A 13,233-nucleotide genomic window follows, 5' to 3' on the forward strand; every position below is an offset into this window, starting at 1 on the left:
ATGTAAACAACTCAGTGTATCATTGCAAAATGTGTGAACTGCTGGAAGGTCTAATGTCAGGGCAGGAAATAGGCACCACCACCACCAACCGCCCCATCCCCGAACCCTCGGGACAGGGGAGCCTTATCTCAGCTGGGACAGAGCAGTTAGGGAATGAGCAACTCCTAGCTGAGGCCAGAAAGGAGCAGACAGAGAAACAGGTGAGTGTGTCTCCGAGCCAAGCCTCAGAGGATATGGGGATGACAGTCACCACGGGATGGGCTATGAAGGAGCAGCACACAGTAGGACTGGGGTTCAGGCCCCCAACCCTGACCCAGCCTCTGAGCCTGGCACTGCCCTTCATCGGCTTTTGTCCTAGAAGGGACAAGCAGGGCTGCCTACCCTCTTTTCCCTCCCCCAAACAGCTGGGGCTGGCTGTGCCAGGGCCAGCCTACGGGCGGGGCAAAGATGGCAGGGCCTTTGGCTCCCTGAATACACTTGGGAAAGAGTGAGGGCAGCCTGGCTGCGTGAGTGGCAACAGCTGGGCTGGGGCTGGGACCTTGGGCTGTGAGGGAGGAGGGGGCTCGGGCCTTGACTCCAGGTGGCTGGGATCTAGACTCCAGGGGCCTGGAATGGAGGGGCAAAAGATCGTAGCAAGATCTCCAATGCCCTGGTGCTGGGAGCAGGCAGAGGGGGCAGGGAGTTGGGCTCTGGGCTCTGTTTACTGCACGTGGTTCTCTCTGCCCTCTCTGGGTGGGAGGTGGAGAAGGGTGGCCACACCCAGGACAGCCAAGGCCCCTCCCCGAGTCTTATCGCCCCAGGCTGCTCCCGGCACTGACCACAGTCTCAGAATTGGAAGAGGCCTGGGAGGGGTGAGTGGGCAGCCAGCTGAGAGGCAGGAATAGCTGCCGCCAAGGCCAGTCGGGGGTGGAGAGAGAAAGGAGAAAGCCTGGGAAGTTGTGAGGGAGGGTTCTCTGGGCGGTGGGCAAAATCTCCACCAAGAGGGCAAGGGCAGCTTGTCCAGGACCTGCGTGACAGGTGGCTGCACGGGGTTCAGGGCCAGGTTTCTGAGTCAGAGCAGTAGGCTCTGTTCCCAGGGAATGACCGGGGGAAAGAGCAGCCCTGGATTCGAAGAGCACCCTTCAACTCTGGACCGAAGCCTCCGTTTCCTTTCCTCCAACATGAGGATGCTCAATGGAAACTGAGATCTGAGCCCCAGCCGTTTGGGTCTCCAAGGGTTAGTGAGATTAAATGAGCAAGCACACAGACAGCTCTTGTCCCGGAGTAAGTTCAAGGTCAGAGCCAAGTACCGCTGTACAGGCTGGGGAGCAGGGCTGGCCTGTGCAATCTCAGACAAGTGGATGGCCAGAGGCCAGGGGGGACCCGTGGCTGGGGGGTGGAGGGGCGAGGGGGAAGGTAGGACAAAGTTTCTAGAATCCCAGTGGGGGTGAGGGGGGCCGGAGTTTGGTGGGGCTCCACAGGGAACCGATAGCACTCCTCGCTGATAATGGACATCCAGAAAGATGCACAGCTTGGAACCCCCTCCCCTGGGTCAATAGGAGTCAGAATGTACTAAGAAGCAGTGGGGGTGGGGTGGGTAATCCACTCCAGGGTTCAGAAAGGGAGGAAGCCACCAGGTGGATGGGAATGGGTAAGCTGGAGCCTTAATTCTCCCGAATTTTAGTGAAGGAGGCGGGTGAGTGGGTGATGGCCAGGACCTCAGAAGGGGAAATGGGAGGTAGGGAGCGGGCAATGGACACTTGGATCATGAGAGAGGAAACCAGCTTGGAGCCAGGTTCAAATGTCTCAGAGCCTTGGAGTCTGAATTCCTGGGTCCCCCCGCAAGGAAGGAAGAGGGGCAGGCAGACTCCTGGGTCATTGCAGAGCCCCAGGGGCCAAGAGAAGGCAAGTCGGGAACTGACACTTCAAGAGAGACTGTAGACCGGGGAGAGCAGGAACTCCTGGGTCTTAAGTCTTCAGGAGAAAGTTGCCGAGCCCTTGAACTTCTGGCTCCTGAGGAGGCAGAAGGAAGAGTCTGGGATCTAAGCTCATGGGTCATGAGGAAGGAAGGGGAGGGGGTCCTAAGGTCCTAGGTGCTGGAGACCGGCAGGTAACCTCCTGGGTTAGAGGGAAGAGGGCTCTGGAGCCTGGGACCCCTGGATTGGAGGAAGGAGGGGGCTGAGCCTGAGGGAAGGGGAGCTGGGAGCCTGGACTCCCAGGTCTTAGAAGGAAGCTCCTGTGCCCCCAGACCCCAGCAGAATGATCCAGCCCTGCCTCACAGGCTTCCCCTCTTGCCCACAGCCTCTAGGCTCACTCTTGGCATGGACCTGCACACCATGACCCAGGCGCTGGTGTCTCTGGCAGAAGACAACATAGCTTTCTTCTCCAGCCAGGGCCCTGGAGAGACAGTGCGGAGGCTGCTGGGCGTCTTTACCGGTGTCCGGGAGCAGGCACTGGGGGTCCTGCCAATGCTGGGCCGCCTGCTGGGCGTGGCACACCACTTCGACCTGGACTCCGAGACGCCTGCCAATGGGTACCGCAGCCTGGTGCACACCACCCGCTGCTGCCTGGCCCACCTCCTCCACAAGTCACGCTATGTGGCCGCTAACCGCCGCAGCATCTTCTTCCGCGCCAGCCATAACCTGGCAGAACTGGAGGCCTACCTGGCTGCGCTGACCCAGCTCCGTGCCCTGACCTACTACGCCCAGCGCCTGCTGGCCGCCAACCAGCCTGGGGTGCTCTTCTTTGAGGGCGACGAGGGGCTGAGCGCCGACTTCCTGCGTGAGTACGTCACGCTGCACAAGGGCTGCTTCTACGGCCGCTGCCTGGGCTTTCAGGTGAGCCCCTGGGGCCCGGGACCTGGTCAGACACGTCAGAGTGGCCACAGTGATCGGGGTGATTGGAAGCCCCATCTAGCAGGAAAAGCCGGGGCTCGGAGCCACTGCACCTGGCTGAACACCTACAAAAGCTTCAGCCTGTGCCAGGCAGAAACCTGTCAGAGAAGGAAAAATGCAGCCAGATGGTACCCTGCCAAAGACAGAAAATCTGGCTCTGGGTGTCCCTGTAGGGAGTTCTCTCTGAAATCACCGTCTCTGGTCAGCCCTGATTCTCACGCTGTCAGACACCAGCTACACTCATTTCAGGGTACCTGCGTGGCCCCCGAAGTCATTTGAGTTTGAGACCCCCAAAAGGATGGCCACTGTTAATCTCAAAGGTGGGGACTCCGACACTCTTTCCCCCTGGTGTCCTGGGATGGAAGGACAGTGCAAGCCCCACTTTGCAGGTTCAAGGGGAGAGGGGCCCAGCCCGGATTCTGTAGTGAAGCTCTGCCTGAGCTGGCGGGCCTGAGGTAGAGGAAGCCATTGTCCGTCACGGGGGGGTGGGGGTGGGGGTGGGGGGAGGCCTCCCGACCCCTAGCTGCAAGCTTCCTCCCACCCTCCACTTACCCCAAGCACCCTTAGGTATAGCTCTTCTCCGCACTGAAGCTCGGGCCTGGGTGGGGAATGGGTCTAGGACTCCAGATGGGGCACGGGCTCAGAGCAGAGACCCAGTTTGCCCCACGAAGTCCAAGCCGGGTCTGGCGGACCCAGGAAGTCCAGCAGGAGTATCTGGGTAAGCCAACTCTCCCCCACTCCATCCTCACCCCAGGGAATGCTGAACTTGGCAGTCTCCCTGTACCTCCATCTTACCTACCTCTCCACACACCCTTTGGCCCTCAGGAAACCTCCCCTCACCCGGACTAAATCCTCAAATGTTGATCAAGCCATTGTGCTACTCCCTGTATCCACCTGTGACCTAGGAGCCCTGAGAGAGCTAATCCCAGGGCCACCTGAGGCATCCCTGCAGCCACAGTGACCTGGTACCTCCACCACTCCCTGGCCAACCGGGGCCCCAGCCAGGGACAAGAACGCCGGGCACTGCTCCCAGGACCCCTGGTGGTGTCCACCTCCACTCTGTCGGCCCCCAGGAAGGCAGGGGCCTCCACCAGCTAGATCCCAGCTTCCTGCCCTGTGCCCCTGCACCCAGTAGGACCCAGGCCAGTGTTTGCTGAATGAGTGGAAGGGTCCCCTGCTGGACCCTGGCCAGGGCTGATTCCTCAACTGCCCTGCCTCAGCCTCCGGTGGCTCTTAGCTGTAATAGCATCTCCCTGCAGCCCTCCTCTCTTGGCCTCTTTCCCTTGGCTTGATTTCCCCTTTTCACTCACATCAGCTACCTGCCCCCCTCCCAGGCTTCCCGTTTGAAGACACCCCCCCCATCCCCATCTCTGACCATCTCCACTTTGCCTTCCTGGCCCCCCACTGTCTAGCCCGTGCCGCTCAGGGGCTCTGTGCCCTCATCTTGTTCCCAGCTCACTACCCTCTGGTGGCTCCAGCCTACACATGACAGGAGCCAGAGTCTACCCTCTGGTGGCTCCAGCCTACACACAATAGGAGCCAGATTCTGCAGCCCATGGCCCTGGCAACTCTGAGCGCCTCCTCTGCCCTCACCTCCCACCCCTCCCTGCTCGCTCGACTCCAGTCCCACCTGGCCCTCACCCAGCACAGCCACCTGGGCACCTTCCTAAATGTCCCCACAAGCCCCCTCCTGAGAACCCCAGCTAAGTAACCTGACCTATAGTCCTCACTGGATCCCCTCCATCTGCTGTCTGTCCTTCAGAGCACTCACCGACACCTAACGTGTGTGAGACACTGATGCATCATCATTTGCCCCAAGTGTGTCTGTGTGTTTGCCCCTTCAAGGAGGAGGTCCTGTGGACACAGCAGTTATGCTTTGGGCTGCTAACTCCAAAGTCAGTAATTCAAAACCACCAATGAGAAAGATGAGGCTTTCTACTCCTGTAAAGAGTTACAACCTCAGAAGGCCACGAGGCAGTCGTGCCCTGCCCTATAGGGTTGCTATAAGTCAGCATCAACTCGATAGCAGTGAGCTTAGTTTTGGTTTATCTTCCTCTTCAAGAACTCAGGTAGCATATAACAATAACAATGAGTCTTGTTAACCTGATTTGGGGGCGGGAGGGTAGACTCTTTCTTTGGGCTGTCACTCGTTATAGGAGTAGAAAACCTCATCTTTTTCCATCAGAGCAGCTGGTGGTTCTGAACTGCTGACCTGGTGGGAAGCGGCCCGACACGTAACCCACTGCGCCAATGGCAGGGAGTCTGTCTTTTTCTTGCTTTTCCTTCGAGAGCATCAGCTCCAGAGGACACCTACAAGAAGGACGGGCATACAGCCATATTAGCAGCCACCGCTATTGAGTTAGGGGGTCTTGGTGGGGTAGTCCTTACACATGGAGCTGTGTTAACCGCAAGGTCCGCAGTTGGAAGCCACCAGCTGTTCCACTGGGGGAAAAGGAGGCTGTCGACTCCCATAAAGAGTTACAGGCTCCGCAACCCAGAGGCAGCTCTGCCCAGCCCTCTAGGGCCGCTAGGGGTCAGAAGGGACTCAGTAGCAGTGAGCGAGCCTGGAGTGGGTGCTGACTCACAAAGACCCTATAGGACAGAGTAGAGCTGCCCCTGTGGGTGTCCGTGGCTGTCAATCTCACGGGAGCAGATGACCTCCTCTTTCTCCAGCGACCTTGCTGAGGCAAAAGCAGCCCCCGGGGCTTGTCCCTGGTGCTTGCTCACTAAGCCTGACCTCCACCCCACGTCTGTCCATCTGTCCGCAGTTCACGCCGGCCATCCGGCCGTTCCTGCAGACCATCGCCATCGGGCTGGTGTCCTTCGGGGAGCACTACAAGCGCAACGAGACCGGCCTCGGTGAGTCCGCCGCCGGGCCCTGCCCCCCGCCTCACCCCCGGTGCCTGGCACACCATGCGGGGCTCCCTGACACTCCTGCTGACCCCCAGGTGTGACCGCCAGCTCCCTCTTCACCAGTGGCCGCTTCGCCATCGACCCCGAGCTGCGCGGGGCGGAGTTTGAGCGCATCACGCAGAACCTGGACGTGTACTTCTGGAAGGCTTTCTGGAACATCACAGAGATCGAGGTGCTGTCGGTGAGTGCGGGGGGGCCGCTGTGTCCCTGACTCCTGACGGAGGCCCCAGGAGAGCGCGGGAGGGCTGTGTGAGGGGCAGCTCCCACCCAGCCGCCCCCTGGTCCCTCCCACCAGTCTCTGGCCAGCATAGCATCTGCCAACGTGAGGATAAGCCGCCTCCTCAGCCTGCCTCCCGAGGCCTTTGAGATGCCACTGGTTGCTGACCCCAAGCTCACCGTCACCATCTCGCCCCCGCTGGCCCACACGGGGCCCGGGCCCGTCCTCGTCCGGCTCATCTCCTACGACCTTAGGGAAGGGCAGGTAGGGTCCCCACCTCGGCTGCTGAGCCCAGGAGGCAAGGCAACCCCTGGGTCCCTACCCCCGACACCTGTCCTGCTCACACCCCAACTCCCTGTGCCCCAGACTGCCCCCTGAGCGTGCCTACTAGAAGTGGTGTAAGGGCCAGGCCCATCTGTGCACACCTCGTCCTTTTCCCCCTCCCCGCCCCCCAGGACAGCGAGGAGCTCAACAAGCTGGTGAAGTCGGAGGGCCCCTGGAGCCTGGAGCTGCGGCCTCGGCCCCCGCAGGCCCCCCGCTCACGGTCCCTGGTGATACACATCCACGGTGGTGGCTTTGTGGCCCAGACCTCCAAGTCCCACGAGCCCTACCTCAAGAGCTGGGCTCAGGACTTGGGCACCCCCATCCTCTCCATTGACTACTCTCTGGCCCCCGAGGCCCCCTTCCCCCGGGCCCTGGAGGAGTGCTTCTACGCCTACTGCTGGGCCGTCACAAACTGTGCCCTCCTTGGTGAGCTATGACCCCCCACCCTCATCCTGCTTCAAACCACCGCTCACTCCTACAGGACGGAGCCCCCCAAGTTCCGCAAACCTCAGCCTCGCCCCCTCTGCCTACCCCTTTCCCACCCTGACTTTGCACCCCTGCCACCCAGCCCTCTGTCACCCGTCCCTCCACACCCACCCAGACCCATCAGGTCTGCCTCTGCCTTCTGTCTGCTGCGCCAGCCCTTAGCCTCTTGTTCTCTGATAACTCACTGGATCTTGCACCTCATGGGACATTTAACGGAGGACCCCCTGGTGGAGTAACGTAATTACTCTGTGATCCGCATGGTCAGCAGTTTGAAACCACTAGCAGCTCCGAGGGAGAAAGACTGGACTTTCTACTTCCATAAACAGAGTCTCAGACACCTGGGGGCATGTGGGGGGGCAGGGTCCTCCTGCTATGAATCAGCATGCCCTCCATGGCAGTGAGTTTTCGAGGTGGCACACTGAGGAGCCCTGGTGGCAGAGAGGATAAGGTGGCACAAGGTCAGCAGTTTGAACCCCTGAGCTGCTCCACGGGAGACAGATGAGACTCTGCTCCGGTAAAGGTGCAGTCGCAGGGGCAGTTCTGCTCGGCCCTGGAGGGCTGCCAGGAGTTGGAGCCTGCTCACAACAGCAGTCCTCCACCTTCCTAATGCCGCCACCCCCTCATACAGCTCCTCATGTGGTGGTGACCCCCCAACCAACAAACTATTTTCATTGCTATGTCATCACTGAAATGCCACTACTGTTACAAATCGTCATGTAAATATCTGATATGCAGGATGTATTAGGTGACCCCTGTGAAAGGGTCATTCAACCCCGGGGCCCACAGGTTGAGAACCGCCGGCGTAGAGGATCCGGAAGAGGCCCAAGGTCCAGAAGTGCTGGGCAAGCCAGCATAGGAGGCTGGAGGGCAGACAGGAGGAAAGTAGGTAGAAAGGGTGGGGGGTCTCCCCAGCGGGGTACACTGTCTGGGTTCAGGCTGCCAACACAGAAAGGCCGGGCTCTGTCCCTGAGTCCGCCCTGCCTCAGTTTCCTCTGGTCAATGGGGCATAAGGTCCAAGCAGCTGGCCACAAGCTGGAAGGGCAGGGCTGCAGGGGTGGGGAACCCAAGGAGGGGAGAGGAGTCTTGGGGCTAGAGTGAGGGGACCCGAGGGAGAAGGTTGGAATGGAAGGTTTGAACCATCCAGTGCTTATCCCACAGCGCCACCAGGAGTCCCTGACCCGTCCCTACCCCCGCCTCACAGTGCCTGTCTCTAACCATGCAGTCTGCTAAACTGTGAGCCCTGTTCTCCGCTTCTCCAAGCCTGCAGCGGGCCTCCTCTCTGCCGTGCCCTAGCCCCCCTCTGCCCACAGGCCCAGCAGTGACCAGTCCCCTCCACCCTAGGCTCTACCGGAGAGCGGATATGCCTGGTAGGCGACAGTGCAGGGGGAAACCTGTGCTTCACCGTGACCTTCCGCGCAGCGGCCTACGGCGTGCGAGTGCCAGATGGCATCATGGCGGCCTACCCAGCCACCATGCTGCAGTCCGCTGCTTCGCCCTCCCGCCTCCTGAGCCTCATGGACCCTCTGCTGCCCCTCAGCGTGCTCTCCAAGTGTGTCAGCGCCTACTCTGGTGAGGCCCCGTCCACAGAGCTGGGGGCCCACAGGTCCTGTAGGGAGAAGGGCTAGGGACCGGGCTCCTGGGTCTGAGGGAGGCTCGGGTGGGGACTTGGAACAAGGGACAGAAATCTGAGCGCCTTCATGCCTACGGAAATAATAAATATTCTGGGCGCCTGGGATCTGAAGTTCTGGGTACTGAGACTGGATCCCCAGAGAGACCAGCCCAATGCCCACCCCACCCCCACCCCCAGGTATCGAGACAGAGGAGCACTCGGATTCCGACCAGAAGGCGCTGGGCGTGATGGGGCTGGTGCGGAGGGACACAGCCCTGCTGCTCCGAGACCTCCGCATAGGTGCTTCCTCGTGGCTCAACTCCTTCCTGGAGTTCAGTGGGCGTAAGTCCCACAAGACCTCAGCACCCACGGCCGGTGAGTGAGGTCTTAAGTCCTTCCCACCACCCCCACACCTCACCTGTCCCTTCTCCCACCACCACCACCACCCACAGGTCCCTCCTTCACTCCCACTCCACACCCATCCCTCCTCCCAGCACCAACCCACACCCCTGCTTCTCCCCACTACCGCCCTTTTCCAGCCCCTCGACCCCATCACCACCCCATTCCATCCCTCCACCCTGCCACAAAGCCTTGATTTTCCACAAAGTCCTCATCCTGGAGACTCTAGGGCCCCTGGTCCCCCAGCTCATCTCAGAGCCCCGGGAGCTGTAGGCTTTGCTCGCTATACAGACTTTCCAGGGAGGCGCTCACACCCGGGGGAGTTGACTCCCAAGGCCTGGTTTCCAGTTCTGCAGACTCCACTCATGTCTCCTGGGCCTCTGAGCAACGGCCCCAGCCTTTCCACACACAAGGAACTGGCTTAGCAGCCCACGGTAGGGAGATCAGACTAGAGAAGCCTCAGGAAGTGGAGGAGTGCCTGGATGGGTGCAGCACCCTCAGAGCCTTGGGAACCTGCACCAGGAGCCACGGGGAGGAACATGAGTTCAGAAGAGGTGGCATGGGCAAAGAACTGTATCCGCAAGCCTTCATTTGCTCTTCTGTGAAATGGGTACAATACGAGAACTGACCTCAGAAGGCTATTGTGATAGTGACACACACATCATTTGGTCAGGTGCCCAGCAGGGCCTGGTACACAGGGATTACTCTCGGAAGATGCCAGACCCCTGACAGTCTGTGCTGTAACCCCAGCCAACTGTGCTATCCCACTGGCTCCAGCAGTGGTTCTCGGTCTTGTGCATTCACTTGTTCCCATACCGGCTTGTGTTTGCTTTAGTGGATTTATAAAGACAAAAAAAAATGGAAAAAATCTAGGGGTGTAGGAGCTCAGGTGACCCTGTAGTTACCAAAAGCTCAACAGTTGGAAACCACCAACTCTGGATACCGGCTCGGAGTCTCCCAGGGGCAGTTCTCCCTGTCCTGCAGGGCTGCTGTGAGTCGGCACCCCCTGGATGGCAGTGAGTTTGGTACGGCCCTAGTGCAAGCCACACGGGACTGATGGAAGGAGCAGAGCTGAAGCCAAGGCCAAAGCCCAGGCAGTCACACCCGCAGGCCTGATGCTTGTCTGCGGCATCATTTGGGCACCTGCTTGCCTGGTCACTCAAAGGGGAGGGATACAAATACAGGACACAAGGTCTTTTTATGGAGAGCAGACCTTTGTGGCCACAGGTGAGGCGGTCTCTGAAATCACCTGTGGCCCCAGCCTCTTTCAACCTGTGAAGTGCCTCGTGTGTGTATGTTTGTGTGTGCATGTGTGTGTTACACCTTCTGCCTCGGGAATCTTTAGCCATAGGAATGTGCTGGAGGGGAGAAGGGGACAATAAAACAACACTGCTAGTTCACGACCATCTCTGGAGTCTGGGGCCTAATCTTGCCCCGTGCCCAACTGAGCTTGACACTTCTGTGAGGTGTACTATTTGTGTCTCCGATATACAAAATGGGGAACAGGGGCCCAACGGTCCACTGACTTGCCGCCCTTCTCCCTCAACACACACAACCTGTTAAGAAGCCCCTCCTCTACCACACAGCCCCACCCCCAGGGGACTGGTGGGGTACAAACTCTTGAACCTGGCAGCCAGGTCACCACAGGGCTAGGAGCAGCCCCTCCACGGGCACTGTCCTACCAGCCAGCCAATGGGTGGCCAGGCCTCTGACCCCGACCCTCTCGCAGAGCCAATGCCGATGCGGCGCAGCGTGTCCGAAGCAGCGCTGGCCCAGCCCGAGGTCCCGCTGGGCCCCGACCCAATCAAGAGCCTGACCGTGCAAGACCTGAGCCTCAAGGGCAGCTCTGAGGTGTCCAACACCTGCAACACGTCGCTGTCCGCTGAGACCCTGGGCCCCTCCAAGCCCTCGGATGTCAACTTCTTACTGGGGCCAGAGGAGATGTCCGAAGAGGCTGACACCATCAATAAACTGTGCTCCCCGGACCGCAGCCGCAGCTCTGGCACCTGTGCCAGCGCCGCCTTCCCGGAGGGCTTCCATCCGCGGCGCTCGAGCCAGGCAGCCACGCAGATGCCCCTGTATTTTTCCCCCATGGCCAAGAACCCCTTCATGTCGCCGCTGCTGGCTCCCGACTGCATGCTGGAGAGCCTACCGCCCGTGCACCTCGTGGTGAGCGACGCGGAGGGGGCTGCACCCAGGGTGGGTGACATAGCGCCCAGGGTGGGTGAGGCCAGGAGAGGTGTGCCCAGAAAGGACAAAGTCTGGGGGCTAGAGAAGGCCAATGTTTGGAGTTTGGCCATCCCAATGGGTGCCTGGCTCTGGACGCGGAATCGGAGGGCGGCCCTGGGCTTGGCAAATAACGGGGAAGGGCAGTGGCCGGGCCCGGAGTGCCCAAACTCATTCTCTTCTCCCCACTTTCCCACCTGTGGCCCCAACCCCTCCTCTCCCCGCTTCCCCCGTGTCCGTCGGTTTCCCGGCCCCCTGCCGTCCTCTGTCCCGCTTGCGGCCCCACCCCCGATGTTCCGCAGGCGTGCGCGCTGGACCCCATGCTGGACGACTCGGTCATGTTCGCGCGGCGGCTGCGCAGCCTGGGCCAGCCGGTGACGCTGCGCGTGGTGGAGGACCTGCCGCACGGCTTCCTGAGCCTGGCCGCGCTGTGTCGCGAGACGCGGGAGGCCGCGGCGCTGTGCGTGGAGCGCATCCGCCAGGTGCTGGCCCCGCCCGGCCCCGCCGAGCGCGCCACGCCCCCGCGCACGCCGCCGGCCTGAGCCAGGGGGCGGGGCCCAGGGAGGGGGCGGGGCTGGGGGCGGTACTAAAGGCCTCTGGTTCCCACCTGCGCCGGCCTCGCTGGTGAATGCGGCCCCGGACCCCAGGGCACGGCAGGAGGGCGCGAGCGGTGCCTGGAGTTGGAGACCGGGATGGGGCGGGCGCTGCAGGCCGGGACCCCGGCCTCTGGGAGGGGGGGCGAGCACACGCACACACAACACACCCACCAGTCGCCGAGAGCTGGACCTGCTGCTGCGGCGACCGCCACGGCGCCGAGAGACCGTGGATTTCTTCCAATTTCTTGTGCTTTTGTAAATAAAAGTTAATTAACTAGTTTGGCCTCTCTCGAGCCGGTGGTTGTCACCAGGGGGCAGCATCGCGCTCAAGTGGCTGAGAACCGGGACACCTGGAGGCATGAATTTCCCTCCCCGGGAAAGGAAGGGAGTGTGGGCGGCGGGATTCCGACGTGAACCCAGCCAGACACAGCTCACCCTGCGGTGTCAGTCAGGTAGAGCGCTGGGGGGCTCTGGGTTCTCACCTGCCCCTTGAGGTTCCCCAGACCCATCTCCCCGGTCCCTAACTAAGGTGGTGGTGGTCGGTGCCCTTAGGTGCACCCGATGCCCCTAGACAGTACCCAGTCCTGCCCTGTCCTCTGTCGTACCTATTTGAGTCCATTGTTGAAGTCACCACGCCCAATCATCTTTCACCAGAGAGCCATCTCCTGATAACATGTCCCAAGTATTCTGATGAAATCCAGACTGTAACTTCTACCAAGTCAGATGTGTGTGTTCTGAATAGTCCCCAGGTATATTCAATATTCAACCCCGAGATTCAAATGCATCAATCCTTCCCCAGGCTCCCTTATCTAGCTCACATACGCATAGGAGGTGAAAAATATCAGGGCTTTGATCAGGCCCACCTTAGTCCTCAGAGTGACTGCTCTGTGACATCAGAAAACTACTCCCCCTTGCAATGTAGCAACGATCAAAAATACAACTTTCCTCTAGTTCCTAAATGCTTCCTTTCCCCCCTCCCACTGTCATGATCCGAATCCTACCTTGCAAATCTGACTAGACCAGAGGAGGTACACTGGTACAGATGGGAACTGGAAACAGGGAAACCAGGGCGGATGATCCCTTCAGGACCAGTGGTGTGAGTGGCAATACTGGGAGGGAATACGGAGGGTGGGGTGGAAAGGGGGAACCTATTTCAAGGATCTACGTTGTGACCTCCTCCCTGGGGCACATACAACAGAAAAGTGGGGGAAGGGAGATGTGGGACAGAGCAAGATAATGACAAAATAATTTATAAATTATCAGGTGTTCATGAGGGAGCGGAAAAAATGAGGACCTGATGGAGTGGCTTGGGTGGAGAGCAAATGTGAGAATGATGAGGGCAAAGAATGTACAAATGTGCTCGACACAATTGATGTATGTATGGATTGTGATGGGAGGTGTATGAATCCCTAATAAAATTTTTAAAAACTACTCCCCTTTATAAGCCCAGGCCAGCACCAAGCAGGAAAAGATGACCATGTCTTGGGTCCTAAAAGCTCTCGTGCCTCCTCAACTCCCTAGAGAACCAGACCAAAGCTAGCAAGAAGTCAAACACTGGGCACCCAAAAGATGAGGCACAAGACCAAGCCT

The 13,233-nt window shown here is 59.7% G+C and overlaps 1 protein-coding gene and 1 long non-coding RNA gene across 5 annotated transcripts in view; one reads left to right on the forward strand and one right to left on the reverse strand.

Annotated features, from left to right (window-relative positions):
* The window catches only part of LOC142432002 (uncharacterized), a 189,966-nt gene that overhangs the window by 172,729 nt on the left and 4,004 nt on the right, over positions 1 to 13,233 (reverse strand). The gene's annotated exons all lie outside the window — the stretch shown is intronic.
* Positions 2,281 to 11,796, forward strand: LIPE (lipase E, hormone sensitive type). 3 transcript variants are annotated; one of them, XM_075536441.1, is made up of 9 exons: positions 2,281 to 2,816; positions 5,642 to 5,739; positions 5,814 to 5,967; positions 6,082 to 6,267; positions 6,459 to 6,753; positions 8,155 to 8,382; positions 8,621 to 8,797; positions 10,551 to 10,990; positions 11,350 to 11,796. In XM_075536441.1, exons 1-9 carry the CDS (start codon positions 2,301 to 2,303, stop codon positions 11,587 to 11,589), a joined length of 2,334 nt encoding a protein of 777 aa, XP_075392556.1. In that variant the 5' UTR covers positions 2,281 to 2,300; the 3' UTR covers positions 11,590 to 11,796. The 3 variants fall into 3 exon arrangements, with proteins under 3 accessions (XP_075392556.1, XP_075392557.1, XP_075392558.1); XM_075536442.1 differs by having other exon boundaries at positions 5,642 to 5,732; positions 5,822 to 5,967; XM_075536443.1 differs by lacking the exon at positions 8,155 to 8,382 and having other exon boundaries at positions 5,642 to 5,732; positions 5,822 to 5,967.

Source organism: Tenrec ecaudatus, chromosome 18 (genome assembly GCF_050624435.1).
Source record: "Tenrec ecaudatus isolate mTenEca1 chromosome 18, mTenEca1.hap1, whole genome shotgun sequence".
NCBI lineage: Eukaryota > Metazoa > Chordata > Mammalia > Afrosoricida > Tenrecidae > Tenrec > Tenrec ecaudatus.